The sequence below is a fragment of the Chrysochloris asiatica genome, unplaced genomic scaffold (genome assembly GCF_000296735.1).
Source record: "Chrysochloris asiatica unplaced genomic scaffold, ChrAsi1.0 scaffold00394, whole genome shotgun sequence".
Taxonomy (NCBI): Eukaryota; Metazoa; Chordata; class Mammalia; order Afrosoricida; family Chrysochloridae; genus Chrysochloris; species Chrysochloris asiatica.
Window position 1 is genome coordinate 611216 of NW_006408912.1, and position 20648 is coordinate 631863.

At 39.8% G+C, this 20648-nt stretch overlaps 1 protein-coding gene across 1 annotated transcript in view; it reads right to left on the reverse strand.

The window, feature by feature from the left end:
* TMEM33 (transmembrane protein 33) overlaps window positions 1-9688 on the reverse strand; it is a 26447-nt gene extending 16759 nt beyond the window's left edge. Inside the window, exons 1-3 of the mRNA XM_006876599.1 lie at window positions 9644-9688; window positions 3495-3589; window positions 2682-2869 (exon numbers count right to left, since the gene is read on the reverse strand). Of these exons, the coding sequence (XP_006876661.1) occupies window positions 2682-2869; window positions 3495-3589; window positions 9644-9688 (328 nt within the window). The remainder of the gene's footprint in view (window positions 1-2681; window positions 2870-3494; window positions 3590-9643) is intronic.
* Between the last annotated feature and the right edge of the window lie 10960 nt (window positions 9689-20648).

Genomic DNA, 20648 nt, shown 5'->3' on the forward strand with positions numbered 1-20648 from the left:
CCTAACAACTACATAATCATTTACAGTCTAAAGGTTCCTAATTTCCAACTGGCAAGCAAGACACCCAAGTATTGCAAATTCTGGCCACTCACAAATTACAAATTAACATTCCTCGCCATTCACAAGCATTAAAATGCGAATTTCCAGAGTGGTAGTAGTATTATCAACTGCCAACCTTGTGCTGGCCCTACACAGCCACACTTGTTGTTGTTGTTAGGTGCCATAGAGTTGGTACCAACTCATAGAAACCTTATGTGCAGCAGAACGAAACACTGCCCAATCCGGGGCCAACCTCACTATTGTTGCCACGCTTGAGCCCATTGATGCTGCCACTTGGCCAATCCATTTCGCCGGGGGTCTTCATCTTTTTCTCTGACCCTCCACCCTACCAAACATGATATCCTTCTCCAGAGACAGCCACACTATAGCCCATAAATAAAAAGCTTAAAACTTTTTAATGTAGCTAATGGAAGCTACAATCGTCCCCTGAAAAAACCATACTGTTGCCCATAGAAAAGGCAGGCAAGTTGCCTTCACTTGTCACAATTCTCATTAGGCATTAACTCAGGATTCACTCAACAGAACTTGCAAAGCACATCTTCTGGGCCAGGCACTATTCCAGGTAGTACTAATGTATACCAATTTGTTGTTTAATAACTACCTGGAAACATACTTTCTGTCACTTACACTTTTTTCACCAAAGAAAAACTTAAACTACTAAAGCAGAACCAACAACCTCTCCATGACTTACCATTGAATCTCCACTGACTCTCAGATTCAATGACAAGAATTTTAAATACTAGTGATTGCAAAGTATTACAATGACTGTGGCTAGCAAAAATAGATTGAACCAATAATACAACGACTGTGTTTACTGCTTACAGTTGTAGTAAAATCATCTATTGGATTCTACTAAAAAGCTAACAAATATAAATTAGGATAGGGCATTATAGAGCCATCCTTTGACAGATAAAAAAAAACTTTATCCTAAAGTTCCAAGTCACTTATACCTTCTTGGGAAAGCAAAGAATTTAACCAGAATCTCCCAAAACACACACACACACACATTTAGACTCTCCCTACACTCACACCTCCCTATATCCCCACGCCCTTTTACCTGCTTTGTCCAAGTTGTTGTTGTTAAGTGCCGTAAGTTGGTTTCTACTCATAGCGACCTTGTATAGGGTTTCTGAGGAGCGGCTGGGGAGTTTGAACCACTAACCCTGTAGCTAGCAGCCCAGTTCAGTATCCTACAGCACCAGGAGGGAAGTATTTTTAAAGTAAATGTACTGCTCCCTCATTAACTATAGATTAAGGCTGCTAACAAGAAGGTCGGTGGTTTGAACTCAGCAGCCACTCTTTGGGAGAATAGTGTGGTAGTTTGCTTTAGTGAAAACTACAGCCTTGGAGACCCTATAGGGTAGCTCTGCTCTGTCCTATAGGGTCGCTATGAGTCCAAACCAGCTCCACGGCAAGGTTCTTGTTTTTAAATAGGTCTATAAAGTCAGCTAGACCTTGCAGTATTACCACTTATTAGCTAGTTGGCATTAAGCATGTTTATACTTATCATTAATATGAAATTTACGATGATTTTCTCAGTGTTGCAAGGATTACATAATATGTCAAGTTCTATATGTTGGAAAAATAGGAGCTTAAGAATATTTCGGTTTCTTCATACTCCCGTTTCCTTGTCCACGATGTATTATTTTGTCTAGATGTTGACTGCTTATCCCATTCTCTGTCTACTTACATAATTTTCTGACTTAACTTTCATTTGTTTCCAGCTCAATGGAGTTAAGAATGGAAAGAGAGCAGGACTCTGAACTAGTTAAAAGTGGCTCAGTTACAGCTAACAAAGCAAAACCAGAACAGACCAAATTAAAAAAAAATTGTAGTTATCCAGAGTAACTGGAATGGGAAAAACTATGGGTAGAAATCCTGAAATGGGAGACTCAGAAGAATCATAGTGAGCCCTTTCAGGAGCCCAATGAGTGAAATGGATTATTGGCAGGACTGTGGAGAGCAGCAAACATCCAAAGAGGAGCAAGCTGGCTGCCATCTTCAAGTAGGGCACTGCCTATAAGGCTTCACTCAAAATCTAACGGGCAATCTGGCTGCTTTGCAACAGGTAAACTGCTCTTGTTTTCTAAGAAGGAGATTAAGTTTCTAGCAAGGTTTTGACCTAACCTTTCCAGTTCGGGTTATTGTTCAAGTTAACCCAAATTTTAAAGAGCTGGTCTGTTCTAGTTTCATTTCCTCAACCAGGACTCAATCGGGAAGAAAGGAGAAGCCCTCATTTAAAGCAAGATGCCTGAACATTTCCCAAAGGCACGAATAAAAGAAAACTTTAAATATTAAATAAGTTCCACATAAAATCTCCATGGCTAATAGAGAAGCATTAAAAGAAGCAAGAAAAAAGACACAGAAAGTTCAAAGTTCTCAAATCATGTTTTTGAAGTAAGAAATTCTCACACACAATTTATCTTCATTCAGATAGGTGTAAACCAACCAACCAACCAACCAACCAACCAACCAACCAACCAACCAACCAACCAACCAACCAACCCAGGCTTCACAGAAGGGACGCACTGCTGAACTTTTCCCAAAACAAGAAAAACTCAGAAGAAATCTCCTATGCGTTTAGTAGGCAAGTTCGTTGAAAACGTGTTAAAAAAGGATACTTGTAACCGGGTAGGAGTTGACAAAGATGAGGGAATACAACAGGTAGTGGCAGCTGTCCTCTGACAAAGCTTGGGCCAGGAATGCTCTGCTTAACTGGAAGTGTGGTAATCTTTGGTGCAGCCTCAGAGCACTAGTAAGAGCATTTGCCAGCAAAGCACGTTGGTAAAAGCTTGCTGCTTCATGCAACCTGCAAATTACCAGAGGAGAGGTTATCATGAGACAAAAACAACCACCATGTCTCTTCCTCCTTTGTGAATTGCATCATAATTGCACAACACCTAAATCTATCATTTAATAGTCAATAGAAAAAAAATGACTCCAACCTTTTCTGACTTCTTATAGCTTGACTTCATACATAAGAGGGCTTCAAAAAGTTCATGTTAAAATAGAATGAAAAGATAATGAATTCTCACTTTTTGAAGCTCCCTCGTATAGTCTTAGATGAATTTTAGAAAGCAGTCAGTCTTCATGACAAGTTTAAAAAAAATAAGCAATATGTAAAAAACATTACCTCATTTCATCCCCACCCATCCATATCCCAAGATTTTCAAAGTACAATTAGCTGTAACAAAGCATAAGATACAAAATATTTCACCAGTTCAAAACAGATTATTAATACCTTAAGCGCAGGACTTATATTGATGATGGAGCTGCGGAAAGCTTGCAGAAAAATTCTATTTATCTTTTAATTCCATTTCTACATAAACTTTTTGAAGTTCCCTCCTATTTGTCTCCAAGCCCTTTATAGTCATGTAGCTAAAAGCCATTCCATAACTATCAAATATCAAAGGCAGAAATATGTTAATACATACCCCAGAAGAGGCAGAACAAACAAAGCAGAGCAGTAAACTGTGAACAAGCGAGAAAGCCACATGGCTGTGTCCACTTTATTGGTCATCATAAATTGCTAGATTGAAAAACAAAAAGATAATCGCACACTAAGCCTGTAAATTACATTTTAAGAATAAAGATTATGTAGCTTATTCCCACTCAGCACGTTTTGACAGCATTACAGCTGTTTGTTTTTTAGTCAAATTCTAAGGCAATCAACTGCTTTATGCATATACTCATTAACAAATCCAAACATACGATATAGCTTGGATGTGGAAGTACAGGAAGTACTTAAATACAAAAATACCAGTTCACATTTAAAAATAATAAACTAATTAGGAAAGCAAATCTGAACAAAATTAGTTATCTGTATTTCTTCAACACTTGTAATACTGGCTTCATCTATTTTAAAAGAACATTAAGTAAAAACTAATTGCTCTCAGGAGAACTATCTGCCTATTCTTAGAAAAATCTCAGAACTGAATAGGTAGGTCTCAGATCTGAGTAAGAAGGCATCACAGACTGTCAGTCTGGATTAAATTAAACCTTACAAAGCAGAAAAGTAGAACCATGGTGATACTCACTCAGCCCTGAACAAATTAGCTTTGGATGATTTGCCTAGTACAAAAAGGCATGGCATATGAGGGTGTTCAAGAATTGAGATGTGGGCGCCCCTTTAATTATATGGCTCTCTTTAGCCCCTCTAAGCTCCATGATACGCCTTATCCTAGTTTTGGTGGCCCTAGATGAAATTTCCATATACCATTTTCTTCTCCGTCTTTTCTCATTCTAGTAAAAAATCATTTTTCCTTTGCTGTTTTTAAAGCACATGTCCATTACCACCATAGTAGTACTTAAAATCTGTTTTCTCATTCAAGATGTGTCCTATAGTCAAATTCCAAAGTGGTGCTAGTAATTTTCTGCTTAGAATCTACATAAATATTTTCTACGGAGACCCAAATCAAACGTAAGAAGGTACGCAAAGTAAAGTTTTACAAAACAATACTTATTCTTACTATGTGTAAATGATTTTTACATTTCCTTTTTTATTTAGCTTTTTCAAATTTTTTCTTCCTTTTTTATTTAGCTTTTTCAAATTTTTCATTGTGGTATACTGAAGTGATTTCAACAGTCACTTTAATGAGTCTTAACCTGAACTGTAAAAAAAACTGCTCATTATATACAATCTCATTATATTCTGAGAAAAAAACAAAAATTGATGGAGAAAATTTCAAGTACAATTTAAAGTTTACAGATGCTGTATCACATGCCTTTTTCATGATATGCAGGGCATTTCAGAAATATAAAATATGACTCTGTTTTAGTCTATCCAGAGTTTACCATACTTTTGCAAATTTAAATGATCAACCCTAGTCAACTGGAAGGATAGGTTTCTTACTGTGCTCAGTTTCTTCATAAATATTCAGACACTACACTGGAGTTTAATTCTAGAACAGTCTCTTTAAAACCTACTTATTTGGTAGAGAAACACTGAGATTAAACACTGAGCTAAATGGGACGGAGGTAAAAAGTGATGCATGCTCAACTTTGGAACAACAGGGCTCTGTGATACAGGGATTGAGGCATAGTCTGAATAGGGGAAATAATACAAAGATGCTTGACTGTCTTATAAATATTGGTTTCCTTTGCCTACTATTGTAAAACAGACACTTAGGTGGGATAGAAAGGAATGTCGGGAAACATGATTACAAAAAGCTCATAAGCCTGTCTTCAGCCTATAAATGACTGGAATAATTAAAAGCGGTTCTAGAACTTGCAAAGGCCTCTTGTAGAGCCCTTGCACAGTACAGGACCTTAGGTGGAATCCTGAATCCCATCTAGAACCTTCTGAGGGGGGACATTCCCACTAGAAAGGAAAAGCAGACCAGCCTGGAACAGCTAGAGCAACAGAAGATACATCATCAAAGAAAGATCAGCAGGAAAAACCCAAAACAAAAATGACAGCATGATTGGCTACTGCAAGAATAAGGGAGCTATCAAGGCAATCAATCAAGTCCCTTCAGGACAAACTCCCCTCTAAGAATGAAACTCAAAGGGAGCACGTGAACAGGCATATACGCTTGCTGCCAACCACACTGTTCTACTGGTAAGTGGAAGAGGGGGAAAGGCAGCTATGAAGAAATGGGCTGAGTTCAACTACATTCCATAGACTCCCGCTGATCTGGAGATGAGAGAGAGAAGAGGAAGGGCTGGTTGGTCCAAAGTGTGATGAAACCTGGGGACACCTGAGCCCATGGGCAAGGACACAGCCACGGAGGGCTAGAGCTGAGAGTGAAGCATCCAGCTGATATGAAGTCAAGGGAGATGCACAAGAACACCTAAACTTGCAGATATTATGCATTTGACCTATCCTCAATGGCTTGATAATCAGAACTTGACTAGAGGAAGATTGAAAAAATATATTTTTTTTTGGATAATGGAAATGAGAGTAAATTACTACAAGTTGATTAACGTGACCTATACTCATGGATGTAGTAGCTCAAAACACCAACAGACAGGGAAGGAGTCTTCATATCAAGTATCAATGTTATCCCCTCTGTACACAGGGTAGATACGGATGGGAAACTTAGACATTGGCTACCTAAAATGAGAGGGCAACGAAGGCACGAAGTGACTGGCTTACAAGGTTTCAAGAGGGAGTTTAGTTTAAGAGTGTGTAGGGGATGACAGAGTCTCATTGAATAGTTTTCATCTTGTCTAGATGGGTCTGGTTAAAAGAGATGGGCATAAGATTCTTATGATTCAATAGTAAGTAATTGTTATCATGACTAATTGAGACTATCACAACTGTAAAGGTAGAAGTTATGTAAAAAAATGGGGGAGTAGTTAATCTTACAGACCAGAAACAGATGATCCTAGGACTATCAAGGGAGAAGAGCACAAGTGGAATGCGAGACCTTATCCAGAGAAGCAGCGATACCAGAGATGGAGGCAGAGATGGGGACATGGAGAGAGGGAGCAGCTGAGAACTCTAGATTCTTGGGAAGACAGGGACTGAGAGATGGCGACCAGAAGGCTAACTTAAAGAATGTGCCCTTTGCTGGTTTAAAATTCTTATATATGCCTGAGTGTTTAAAAAATTAAAATACCTCTAATGACGTGACATAAAATGCCTCCTTATTGAAAGAGAAATGCAAACTGAAGATGCTTGGAATCAATTAGTCCAATGGACAAATGGAGCACCTAGACATTAGTCTCTATGCCTGAGACAAGAAAAACTAGATGGTGCCCATTTACCATTACCCACTATTCTGAAAAGGAGCTCTGGTAGTGAAGTGGTTAGGAATTGGGCTGTGAACCACAAGGTCAGCAGTGTGAAACTACCAGCTGTTCCACGGGAGAAAGATGAGGTGTTCTGCTCCCGTAAAGATTTACAGCCTCGGAAACCCTGGACAGGGTCGCTATGAATTGGAACCGACTCCATGGCACACAGCCAGCCAGCCACTATTCTGAAACAGCATTCAAGAAATCAAACGACGTATTGCATTAGGCAAATCTGCTGCACAAGACGTTTTTAAAGTGTTGAAGAGCAAAGATGTCAGCTTGAGGGCTAAGGTGCACTTGACCCAAGCCATGGTATTTTCAGTAACCTCATATGCATGTGAAAGCTGGACAGTGAATAAGGAAGACTGTAGAAGAATTGATGCTTTTGAGTTATGGTATTGAGGAGAATATTGAAAGTGCCACGGGCTGCCAAAAGAACCAACAGATGTGTGTTGGAAGAAGTGCAGCCAGAGTGCTCCTTGGAGGCTAAGGCGGCTAAACTTCATCTCTCATACTTCGGATCTACTGTCAGAGGGATCAGTCGCTGGAGAAGGATATCATGTTTGATAAGGTGGAGGGTCAATCCCCAGCAAGATGGATTGGCAAAGTGTCAGCATCAGTGGGCTCAAGCGTGGCAACAATTGTGAGGTTGGCCCAGGACCGGGTAGTGTTTCGTTCTGTTGTATATAGGGTCGCTGTGAGTCAGTACTGACTCGATGGCACCTAACTACTCTGAAAGGGATCACTATAGACGGTCCTTGGATAGAGTAGGAAAAAATGTGAAACAACACTCAAAATTATAAAAAAGACCAGGCTTACTGGTCAGAAGGAGACTAGCGGAACATGAGAGTATAGCCCTCAGCCACCCTGCAGGTCTGGAACACCCTGATGGCCCAATTTCCCGTCAAGTGGTCCATAATTATACAGAGGAGGGAACAACACTAGTAAAGGTCTGTTCACCATGGAATGGTCAACCACTCAGATCTATTAAAAGGGCAACGTTTACCTAAGGACAAAGTTCAGAAGGATTGTGAAAGAGGGTAGGCTGGAGATAAGAACCACAAGGAAGAAGTGGGAGACCCGTTGCTACAGGGAAGAGATGGCAGTCATTTAGATGAAATGAAGTGTATGATTTGTTTAATATAAAATAGATGATCTACTCTGTAAGGCTTCACTCAGTTCACAAAAAAAAGTTAAAAAAAAAAAAAAAAAAGCCTCCTGATGTGTGTAGATATGTACAATGTACTAAGGACACAATTATTACTTATTAATATTCCTGACAAGTCCTGGTGTGGCATTGTGGGTTAATACGCTAGACTGCAAAGTCATTTGAATCACAAGATCAGCGGTTCAAGCTCACCAATCCTTGGAAACCCTATGTAGGGTTGCTGTGGGTCGGAATCAACTCGATGGCACTTAACAATAACAATATTCCTGCCAAAATGTCGAATTGTAACCTAATCAAGAGGGAGAAATCCAATTTGAGGAGCATTCGGTAAAACAACAGGTCTAAAATTGAAAATACCGACATCAAGAAAAACAAAAAATTGTGGGGAGGTGCAGAGGAACTTAAGCAGGGAAGAGTCAAAGAGATTAAAGAGATAAGGCCAGGGAAGACATGATTTTTTCATTGGCCTCTTTTGAATAGTAAAAGGGAAGCAGATTTATTATAGGACAGCTGAGGAAACTGCAATATGGCCTGTATATTAACTAATAACATATCCATATTAAATTTCTCAAATATGATCACTGCATTCTTGTCATGCAGAATATTCAAGTGTTTATGGGTTAAGTGGAGTCCTGGAGTAGCACTGGACTGCTAACCACAAAGTCATCAGTTCAAATGGACCAACTGCTCCTTAGAAACCCTATATAGGGTCGACTTGAAGGCATTTAAGAAAAACAATTATGAGGGGGCAAAAAATCAAGCAAATCCAATTTGAGAAGCATTCTGCAGAAAAAAGGTCTAAAACTCTTGAAAAATACCAATATCATGTAAAATAACATGGAGGAGAGGCAGGGGAACCGTTTAACATGAAAGATATAAAGTCAGTAAAGCTAATAGCAAGTTTTTTTGATTGGCTCCTTTTGAATGCTGAAAGGGAAGCAGCTTTATAGACCAGGTAAGGAACACAGACTGAATACAAACATACATCACTGTTAAATTTCCCAAATATGATCACTGCATTCTGGGCATGTTGAATAATATATTTATGTGTTAAGTATCATGATCATGTAACTAACATGTGTACAAGGGCCTTCAAAAAGTTCGTGGAAAACTGGAATGAAAAGATGAAAAATTTCCATGCACTTTCTGAAGCCCCCCCCCACTTATAGAAATGCTGCAAAATGTTAACAAAAAGTAACGCCCAATTAGCGTATTCCTTGGGCACAAATAACTAGAAAGCTGCAGATCGCATTTTAAAAAAATTACAAAAGCATAATAATACTTCTCTCCGTAAAGAATTAAAGACGAAAGGAAAGAGATAAAAATACTGCGCTCCTCCCTTATGTAATTGCGCTATCATAGAATAAAGTGTACAGAAATGTTTTCTGCAAGCACGTGTGGACGGGATGAAAGGCAACCTTGAGAGCGAGGGAAGGGAAGAGGCCCAGTTTCTCTGGCACACAGGTGAGCGCCACCTCCCCAGGTTGGCCCGTGGTTGCTTTGGAAACAGAAGCTAAGTAGCTCTAGTATCTTCCTCACAATCTCCCCTCTCTTTACTAAACCCAGTCCTGGAAATACTGAGCGTCTTAAGTGTCTAGGGAACTAACTGCTCGTACCACTTCCTGCTCCTTTCCTATTCCTGCCAAATCAAGCCGGGCGACCTGCCCACGCACTTACCACTGCGCCAGCCCCTTGGGGGCCATTGGGGGCCGTTTCTGCCATGGGAGACTCACACACGTGTCTGGGAAGCCGCGATCATGAAGAAAGAAGAAAAAAGAGACAAGCGGTCAGCGCCCAGTCTTCGACCCCGGTAACGAGCTTCCTTGCCCCGTGCCACAGGCCCACCGCACTCCGCCCAGACTGACTGAACGGTCTCCCTATCCCCGGTGCGGCGGATCGCCCTGGGACACACACAGCGGCCGTGAAATACCTGTCCGCCACAGCCTGGAGCAAATCTGGGTTTCCAGAAAGACTGGGGCGAAGGCGGAGCTTCCGACCAAAGCCCAGCAAAGCCGACCCAATGCAGCCGGCTCCAGGTTCTTGTTGACCCCGGAAGTGTAGCTTTTACTTCCGTGGTAAAGAGGCTGTGGCAAAGAGGGGAAACAGTAGGCATGTTGGAAATTGTAGTTCTATGTCTTCTCAGCACCACCTATCCAACTCGCCAAGAGTCTCTGTAAGCCAAAAAGCAAGGTTATCGAAGCGAGGCTAACTTTTCCCTTATCTTAAATTAACAGAGGGCCAATACTGCCCATGACTGACACACAGAATCTGTGTACTACTTAATTACAGACGACCCAGAAAGGTTTTCATGCTTTCCGTCCAGAGGCTCTGTAAGCCCTGTGGTTCTACTTACAAAATTCTTTCAATAAGCAATTAACTAAATAATGGCACATAACAACTGTGTGAAATAGTGGGTTACATGTCAGGCTGCTCACCGCACGGTCAGCTGTTCGAATCCATGGGGGGAAATAAGAGGTGTTCTGCTCTTATTTCTAAATCTAAAGATTTACAACCTTGAAACATGGTGTGGCTCTGTGGGTTAATGCGACAGACTGCACAGCCATTTGAACTTCAAGGTCGGCGGTTCAAGCTCACCAGCTGCTCCTCAGAAACCCTATCTATACAGGGTTGCTATGGATCGGAACTGACTTGACGGCACTTAACAACAACAACAACATGAATAGGAACAAGGAGCTCTGGTAGCGTAGTGGTTATAAATCGGCTGCAAACCTCAAGGTCAGCAGTTGGCAACTACCGGCTGTTCTGCGGGAGAAGGATGAGGGTTTTTGCTCCTGTAAAGATTTACAGCCACGGAAACCCTGTACAGGGTCACTATGAGTCGGAACCGACTCGACATCACTTAACAACAACAAACTCCATTGGAACCGACTCCACGACACATAACCACCACCACCATGAGTAGGAACTGACAGTGTACCATCACCACCACCACTATGTGACATGGTCACTATGGATCAGAACTGACTCGATGACACTTAACAATAACAACAAACTATGTGACAAGTCCCTTGCTTGTCATGGAATCATAAAAATGCAAATATGACACAAACTAAAAGCGAGACAGAACAGTAAACCAAAATCTGCACCAAACAAAAACAACCTATGCTTTGAGGGGATTGCAATCATTGAGATCAAACTAAGTGTAAGATTAGTTGAATGTAAGACTGATGATCTGCTCTGTAATCCACTCAATTTACAATAAAAGTTTTTTAAAACAAAACCCAACATATTGGTATTCAGTGTGACTTTATAGAACAAAGTAGAACTGCCCCCAGAGGATTTCCAAAATGTAAATCTTTACAGAAGGAGACTGCACATAAGAGTCTCTAAATCAGAAGGGATGACATTCACACAGTCTCAAAGTAAGGTTTCCTGGAAAACTAATTTTGGCCCTAAAGCTTGAAGGACACAAAAAAGTTGGCTAAATTGAAAGAGGTTCCAAACAGTGGAACAGGCTCAGTATGAAGCTACAGGACAAAATCCTCACCAACGAACCAATAAACAACATTCTTATCAATGGAGAAAAGATTGATGTTGTCAAGGACTTCATTCTTCTTGGGTCAATTATCAACACTCTTGGAAGCAGCAGTCAGGAAATCTTACAACGTATTGCATTAGGCAAATCTGCTGTACAGGAAATTTTTTAAGTGTTGAAGAACAAAGATGTCAGTTTGAGGACAAAGGTGCACCCAAGCCATGGTATTTTCAATAACCTCATATGCATGCAAAAGGTGGACAGTGAATAAGGAATACCATAGAAGAATTGATGCATTTGAGTCATGGTGTTGGAGGAGAATATTGAAAGTGCCATGGGTTACCAAAAGAACAAACAGATCTGTTTTGGAAGAAGTGCAGCCAGAGTGCTCCTTGGAGGCCAGGATGGCCAAACTTCGTCTCTCATACTTCAGACATATTGTCAGGAGGGACCAATCACTGGAGAAGGATATCATGTTTGGTAAGGTGGAGGGTCAGAGAAAAAGAGGAAGATCCCCAGCGAGATGGATTGGCAAAGTGGCAACATCAATGGGCTCAAGCGTGGCAACAGTTATGAGGTTGGCCCAGGACCGGACAGTGTTTGTGTGCATAAGGTCTCTATGAATCAGTACCAACTTGATGGCACCTAACAATAACATAAAGAAGACTAGTTAATACCACTATTATTCAATTTTATGTACCAACCACTAAAGCCAGTGATAATGAAATTGGCATTGTAGGATCAGCACTGGACTGCAAATCACAATGTCCGAAGTTCAAACCCACAAACTGTTCCTCAGAAGCCCTATACAGGGTTGCTATGAGATGGAGCCAACTCGGTGGCACTTAACAAAAACAACAGCAATCAACTTTTTCAGTCTGAAACTGGTGAAGCATGCAATTAAGATATATTGATAATTACTCGTGATTGGAATAGAAAGGTTGGAAACAAAGAGGAATGATGAATAACTGGAAGATATGGCCTTGGTGATAAAAATGATGCTGGGGATCACACGATATAATTTTGCAAGGCTAATAACTTCTTCATCGCATATACCTTTTTTAACATAAAAGGTGACTATACACATGTACCTCATCAGATGGAATACACAGAAATCATATTGACTACATCTGTGGAAAGAGATGGTGGAAAAGCTCCATATCATCAGCCAAAACCAGACTGTGGAGCAGACCGTCAATTGCTCATATGCAAGTTCAGGCTGAAGCTGAAGAACATTGAACCAAGTCCACAAAAACCAAATTCTGACCTTGAATATATCCCACCTGAATTTAGAGATCATCTCAAGAGCAGAATTGATGCGTAAGACACTAATGACTGACAACCAGAAGAGTTGTAGGATGAAATCAAGAATTTCATACAGGAAGAAAGCAAAAGGTCATTAAGAAGTCAAGGAAGAAAGAAAGAGAAGGCCAAAACAGATGTCAGAAGAGACACTGAAACTTTCTTTCCAGCACAGAGATGCTAAAGCAAATGGAAGAAATAAGGAAGTAACAGAGCTCATCAGAAAATTTCAAAGGACAGCTCAAGAAGACAAAGTCAACTATTATAATGAAATAATGAAATGTGCAAAGATTTGGAAATAGAAAACCAAAAGAGAAGATCATACTCAGCATTTCTCAAGCTGAAAGAAATGAAGAAAAAAATTCAAGCCTCTACATGTAGTAATGAAGGATTCTGTGGACAAAATACTGAATGATGCAGAAATCATCAAAAGAAAGTGGAAGGAATACACAGAGTCACTGTACCAATAAGAAATGGTCACTGTTCAACAATTTCAAGAGGTAGCATATGCTCAACGGCCAATGATACTGAAGGAGGAAGTCCAAGGTGCATTGAAGTAATTGGCAAAGAACAAAGCACCAGGAATTGGAGTAAAAATTGAAAAATTTCAACAAAGTGATGCAGCATTGGAGGCACTCACTCATCTATGCCAAGAAATTTGGAAGACAACTACCTGGCCAACTGATTGGAAGAGATCCATATTTGCTCCCATTCCAAAGAGAGGTGACATAATGGAATGCAGAAATCATCAAACAATATCATTAACATTGTATCCTAGTAAAATTTTGCTAAAGATAAAATGTCTAAAACAGTACATTGACAGAGAAATGCCAGAGGTTCAAGCCAGATTCAGAAGTGGACCTGGAAGGAGAGATATCATTGCTGACATCAGATGGATCTTGATTGAAAGCAGAGAATTCCTGAAAGATGTTTACTTGTACTTAATAAAGTACTATGCTAAGACTTTTGACTGTGTGTATCATTATAAATTGGGGACAACATTGTGAAGAATGAGTATTCCAGAACACTTAATTGTGCTCATGAGGAACCTGAACATAAACCAAGAGACAGTCTTTCAAATAGAACCAGGGGACAATGAGTGGTTTAAAATCAGGAAATGTGTGTGCTAGGGTTGTATTCTGTCACCATATTCAATGTGTATGCTGAGCAGATAATCCAAGAAGCTGGATTATATGAAGAAAAATGTGGCATCAGAATTGGAGGAAGGCTCATTAGCAACCTGTGATATACAAATGATACAACCTTGCTTGCTGAAAGTGAAGAGGACTTAAGATACGTACTGATGAAGATCAAAGACCACAGCCTTTGGTATAGGTTGCACCTCAATGTAAAGAAAACAAAAATTCTCACCACTGGAGTAGTAAATAATATCCTGATAAATAGAGAAAATATTGAAGTTGTCAATGATTTCATTTTGCTTGGATTCACCATCAACAGTCATGGAAGCAGCAGTCAAGAAATTAAATGATGAATTTCATCAAGCAGATCTGATGCACAAGACCGTTTCAAAGTGTTGAAGAGCAAAGATGTCAGTTTGAGGAATAAAGCGCACCTGACCCAAGCAATGGTATTTTCAATAGCTTCATATGTTTATGAAAGTTGGAGAGTAAATAAAAAATACCATAGAAGAACTGATGCACTTGAATTATGGTGTTGGAGAAGAATATTAGAGGAACCATAGATTGACAGAAAAACAAACAAATCTGTGTTGGAAGAAGTACAACCAGATGCTCCTTAGAAGCCAGGATGGTGAGATTTTGTTTTTCATATTTTGGACATGTTGTCAGGAGTGACTGGTACCTGGAGAAGGATATCATGCTTGGTACAGTTTTTTGTTGATAAGTGCTGTTGAGTCAGTTCCAGTGCATAGGAATCCTGTATAGGATTTCCAAGGAGTGACTGTTGTGTTTGAACCACCGACCTTGCTGTTCAAAGTGACCTGCTGGTCCAGAGCCACACTAGGACTCCTGGTAAAATTTAGGGACAGCAACCAAGAGGGCAACACCAACGAGATGGATTGGCACAGTAGCAATAACAATTGCAGTAGCAATTGTGAGGATTGCATTAGACCGTTCAGTGTTTCATTTTGTTGTACATAGGTTTGCTGTGGGTTGGAACAGACTAGACACCACCTAACAATAGCAGCAGCTTCCCATAAATAGGTAAAAAGTGGAAGATTTAGGTATGCTAAGAAAAGAAACTGACCTTGATCCTAAAGTTATTGGAAACCATTGCTAAAAGTTATAAGCAAAAATGTGATGTTGGGAGATGTAGAAATATCACTCTGGCCAAAGGGTAGAGGATGATCAGTGGGCCAAACTAAAAGCCACATTTGTAAAGAAAAGAGATGTGAGTATGAACTGAGGCAGTGTTGTGAAGAAATCAAGAGGACAAGATTTGGTGATCAAGATGTGGATGTGCAGGAAAGGCAAAGTCATCTACTGAGACAAACAAACCAAAATCTGTAAGAGAGACTTAGAAGAGAAGTGAATTGTGAACAAAATTCCAGGGGATGGGAAATAGGTAACTGACTGGTGATACCCTGGCCCACCATTTGAAAAAACATGAACTTGTTGTTGTTGTTAAGTGCTATTGAGTCAGTTCCAACTTATAGTGACCCTGTATAAGATTTCTGAGGAGAAACTGGTAGTTTGAACTTTGGATCTTCGGTTTGACTCCATTATTGATGGGCAGTCCAGAGCTGATCAACTACTGCCAAGAAGTTGAAAGGTGCACTCCAGAAATTGTATAAACTTCTCTATTTTTATGGATACATCCCAAATTCTGGTATGGTGCTATAGGATCAGCACTGGACTGAGAACCACAAGGCCAGCAGGTCACAACCACTAGCTGTTCCTTGGAAATCTTATACAGGGTCACTATGAGTTGGAACCAACTCGATGGCATTTAACAATAACAACCACCACAGCCTAAATTCCGGTCCTCTGATCTCCAGCCTGTACTAATCATCTCCCTGTTGTTGTTCTTGGGTGTCATTAAGTTGGTTCCAATTCATAGTGATCCTATGAGCAATAGAACAAAACACTGCCCAGTCCTACGCCATTTTCAAAATTGTTGCTATGCTTGAGCCCATTGGTCTATCTGTCTGATTGGTGGTCTTTCTCTTTTTTGACCACACTCCACTTGCCAAGCATGGTGTCCTCCTATAGGGACTCATCCCTCCTGACAACATGTCTAATGTATGAATGACAAAGTCCCACCATTCTGGCTTCTGAGGAGCATTCTGGCTGTACATTTCCCAACACAGAATTGTTTGTTCTTCTGATTGTCCATGGTATTTTAATATTCTTCTCCAATACCTTAATTCAAATACATCTATTCTGTGGTCTCCCTTATTCATTATTCAATCTCCACATGCATACCAGGTGACTGAAAATACAGTATCTTGGGTCAGATCAAAGACTATATAGCTTTCAGTATGAATTACACCTCAATATAAAGAAAGTGAAAATCCTCACAACTGATTCAATAATTAACATCACGATAAATGGAGAAAGTATTGAAGTTCTCAAAGACTTCATTTTGCTTGGAACCACTATCAATACTCATGGAAGCATCAGTCAGAAAGTCAAATGACATATTGACTTAGGCAAATCTGTTGCATCTTTACTGCTTTTAAACACTTTAAAGAGGTCTTTTGCAGCAGATTTCTTTTCTTTTGCATAGTCAATAAAGCACAAGTAAACATGTTTCTGGTATTCTCTGCTTTCAGCTAAGATCCATCTGACGTCAAAAATGATATCCTTGAATTCATGTCCTCTTCTGAATCTTGCTTAGATTTATGGCAATGTACTGTTTTGGCAGTTTTGATTTATTTTCAGCAAAATTTTGCTTGCATATGATGTTAATGACATTGTTCGATGATTTCCTCATTCTGTTGGGTCACCTTTCTTTGCAATGAGCATAAATACGGATCTCTACCAATTGATTTGCCAGGTAGCTGTCTTCTAAACTTTGTGACACAGACAAGTGAACGTCTCCAGTGCTTTATGAGTTCAGTTTGTATTCCATAAATTCATGGAGTCTTGTTTTTCCACCAACGCCTTCAGTGAAGCTTGAGCTTCCTTCTTCATATCATTGGTCTTTGATCATATGCTACCTCTTGAAATGGTTGAACATCTCCCATTTCTTTTTGGTGCAGTGACTCTGTGTATTCATTCCATCTCCTTTTGATATTTTCTGCATCATTTAATATTTTGCCCATGTTGATGTTGTTGTCAATTCCAACTCATAGTGACCCTGTATAGAGTTTCTGAGGAGCAGCTGTTGGATTTGAACCGCTGACCTTTTAGTTCAAACCAACCTCATGGCCTAGTGCTTATCCTACAGTGCCATACCAGGACTCCCATTGTTGTTGTTGTGAAGTGCTGTTGAGTTGATTCCGACACATAGCGACACTTTATATGGTTTCCGAGGAGCAGCTGGTGAGCTTGAATCACTGACCTTACAGTTCAAACGGCTTTGCAGTCTAGGACTCCCATAGAACCCTTCAATACTGCAAATCGAAGTGTGAATATTTTCTTCAGTTCTTTCAGCATGAGTAATGTTGAACATGTTCTTCCCTTTGGTTTTCTAACTCCAGGTCTTTGCACATTTCATTATAATATGTGCCTTTGTCTTCTCAAGCTGTCCTTTGAAATTTTTTCCTCAGCGTTTTTACTTTCTCATTTATTACAGCTGTTTTTAGCTTATCTACACTCAAGAGCAAGTTTCAGACTCTTTTCTGACATTCGTTTTGGTCTTTTCTCCCTTTTTTGTCTTTTTAATGACCTTTTGCTTTCTTCCTGTATGATATTCCTTTTCTTTTTTTTTTTTCAACTTTTTATTGTGAATTGAGTGAAGGTTTACAGAGAGAAGATCATCAGCTTTACTTTCAACAAATCATAGACTTTGTTTCATCTCAGTGATTACAGACCCCTCCCTGCAGCAATTCCCTGTGATTCCTATTTGTAGTCCACCCACTTTCCTATCCCTGCTTAACTTTGTCCTTAGGCATATGTCCCCCTGATGAGTTTACCATTCCATTCCATTTGCATGATTAAGCAAACCTTGGTAGTGTTGTTGTGTCACGCATGCCCCCACCCCCACGCCTTACAAACCTATCTGCTCCTTGGCTGAAAATTGGACCATGATAGTGAGTTCCTTTCCCTGACCTGAAGGGTAGTCAAGGGACATAGTCTCAGGTTCCTCCAGTCTCTTTCTGACCAGTAAACCCAGTGTGGCACTGTGGGTTAATGCACTGGACTGCAAAGTAGGATTGAACTAAAAGGTTGGTGGTTCAAGCTCACCAGCTGCTCTTCAGAAACCCTATACAGGGTCGCTATGGATTGGAATCAATTCAATGGCACTTGACAACAGCAATTAATCATTTTGAATTTTGTTCCACATTTTCTCCCACTCTCTCCAGGATCCTCTAATGTGACCCCCTTCAGGGCGATGTTAGCCGGGCAATATTTAGTTCTTCTGGTTTCAGAATCATGGAGACTAATGCTCACATGTTACATTAGTACATTGGACTAATTGATTCCAAGCTTCTTCAATTCATAGCACTCTTCTTTCTTCCACACATGGAAAGACCAATAGCTATACATTAGACAGCCACACATGACCACTCAAGATCCCAGAAGCTACCCACCCAAGCAGGATGCAGAGCATTGTCTTTGTGTACTATGTTATGCCAATTGACCATGGTGTTTCCTGAGACTATGGTCCTGAGTTCCCCAGATCATCAGCTTATTGCCTTAAGATGTTTGATAATATCTAGGAAGTTCTCATTTTGTTTGTTGTATATTCCACCACATTCATAGTTGTGATTTTTTACTGTATGATGTTCTTGATGTCATTCCACAACTCTTTGGTTTTGTTTGGGTTTAATCCCAGAAGTGCTAAGCATTTATGTTTAAGGATTCAAGAGACAGAAAAACTGACCTGGAAATAGGACACAAGGTGTGTATTTATTACAGAACAGCAATTAAGGCAATGAGTGTCTATTGCAGAAGAGTGATCAAGACAGATAGTATCTATTAGAGTATTTATAAAGTATCACAGGTATTTATGAAAGCAAAGATGAAGTTTACAAGCTAATCAAGGCTGGGAGACTTACAAATTAGGAGTGCAACTTCCTGAATTGGAAGGTTCTGCTCCCTTGTTTCTTTGCTAACTACTTGGGTCTCAGCAAGCCCATTTATGCTACTAAGTAAACAAGCTAATGCTGTTATGACTATTGCTTAATGGGCACTGCTATTATTGCAGTTGGGCTCATTCTTGGAAGCAAGCAGAGACTGGACCATCTGTTTAACTTCTGGGAACTAACCCACCCAGTTGCTGTAATCTTGATGGGACTAGACCATCTGCTTAACTTCTTGGACCTTGTTATAGCTAAGGTCCATATCTAAACTACAATGACTTGGCAAATGGGACAATATTATTGTAGGGGCTAGCTTTTCATAGGTGATGCTATTATGCCTGGCAAGAATGGACCATTTTGGAGTGCATAGGCCTTGACTATACATGTCTAATGCTTAAAATCTGTTCTTGAGATCATCTCTAAATTCAATGTTGATATATCCAAAGCTATATTTCGGTTCTTGTGGACTTATTTTAGTTTTCTTCAGCTTCAGCCTGAACTTGCGTATGAGAAATTGATGTTCTGTTCCACAGTCAGCCCCTGACCTTGTTTTGGCTGATGATACTGAGCAATCATCTCATTAGCTGGGCTAAAATGCATCTCCTCTGCATTTACTAGTGCCATTTCATTTTTAACAACTTTCAATTTTCCTAGATTCATACTTTGTACATTTCACATTTTAATTATTAATAGATGTTTCCAGCTATTTCTTCTCGTTTATAGTTGTACACTCACTCATCTATGCCAATAAATTTGGAAGACATCTACCTGGCCAACTGATTGGAAGAAATTCATATTTATGGGCATTTCAAAGAGAGGTGACCCAGGGGAATGCGGAAATTATCATACAATATCATTCGTATTATATACAAGTAAAATTTTGCTAAAGATAATTTAAAAATGGCTGCAATTCAAGTCAGATTCAGAAGAGAACATGGAATGAGGGACATCACTACTGATGTCAGATGGATCTCAGCTGAAAGCAGAGAATACTAGATAGATGTTTCCCTGTGCTTTACTGACTATGCAAAGGCTTTCAGCTGTGTGGATCATGACAAACTGTGGACAACATTGCGGACATTCAGTTACTCTGAAACACTTAATTATGTTCATGAGGAACCTGTACGTAGACCAGGCAGGAGGCAGTAATTTGAACAGAACAAGGGGACACTGAATGGTTGAAAATCAGGGAAGGTGTGGGCCATACTTATTCAATCTGCATCTTGAACAAATAATATGAGAAGCTGGATTATATGAAGAAGAGCATGACATCAGGGTTGGAGGAAGACTCATTAACAATCTGTAATATGCAGAAGATACAACCTTGATTGCTGAAAGTGAAGAGGACTTAAAATACTTACTGATGAAGATTGAAGACCACAGCCTTCAGCATGGATTACACCTCAACAAAAGGAAAACAAAATTTCTCACCACTGAAATAATAAATAACATCATGATAGATGCAGAAGATTTTGAAGTTGTCAAAGACTTCATTTTGCTTGTAACCATCATCAACACTCATGGGAATAGCAGTCAAGAAATTAAACAATGTATTGCATTAGGCAAATCTGCTGCACAAGACCTCTTTAAAGTGTTGAAGACCAAAGATGTCAGTTTGACAACTAAAGTGTGCCTGACTCAACCCATAATATTTTCATAGGCATGTGAAAGTTGGACAATGAATAAGGAAAAACATTGATGAATTGATGTAGTTG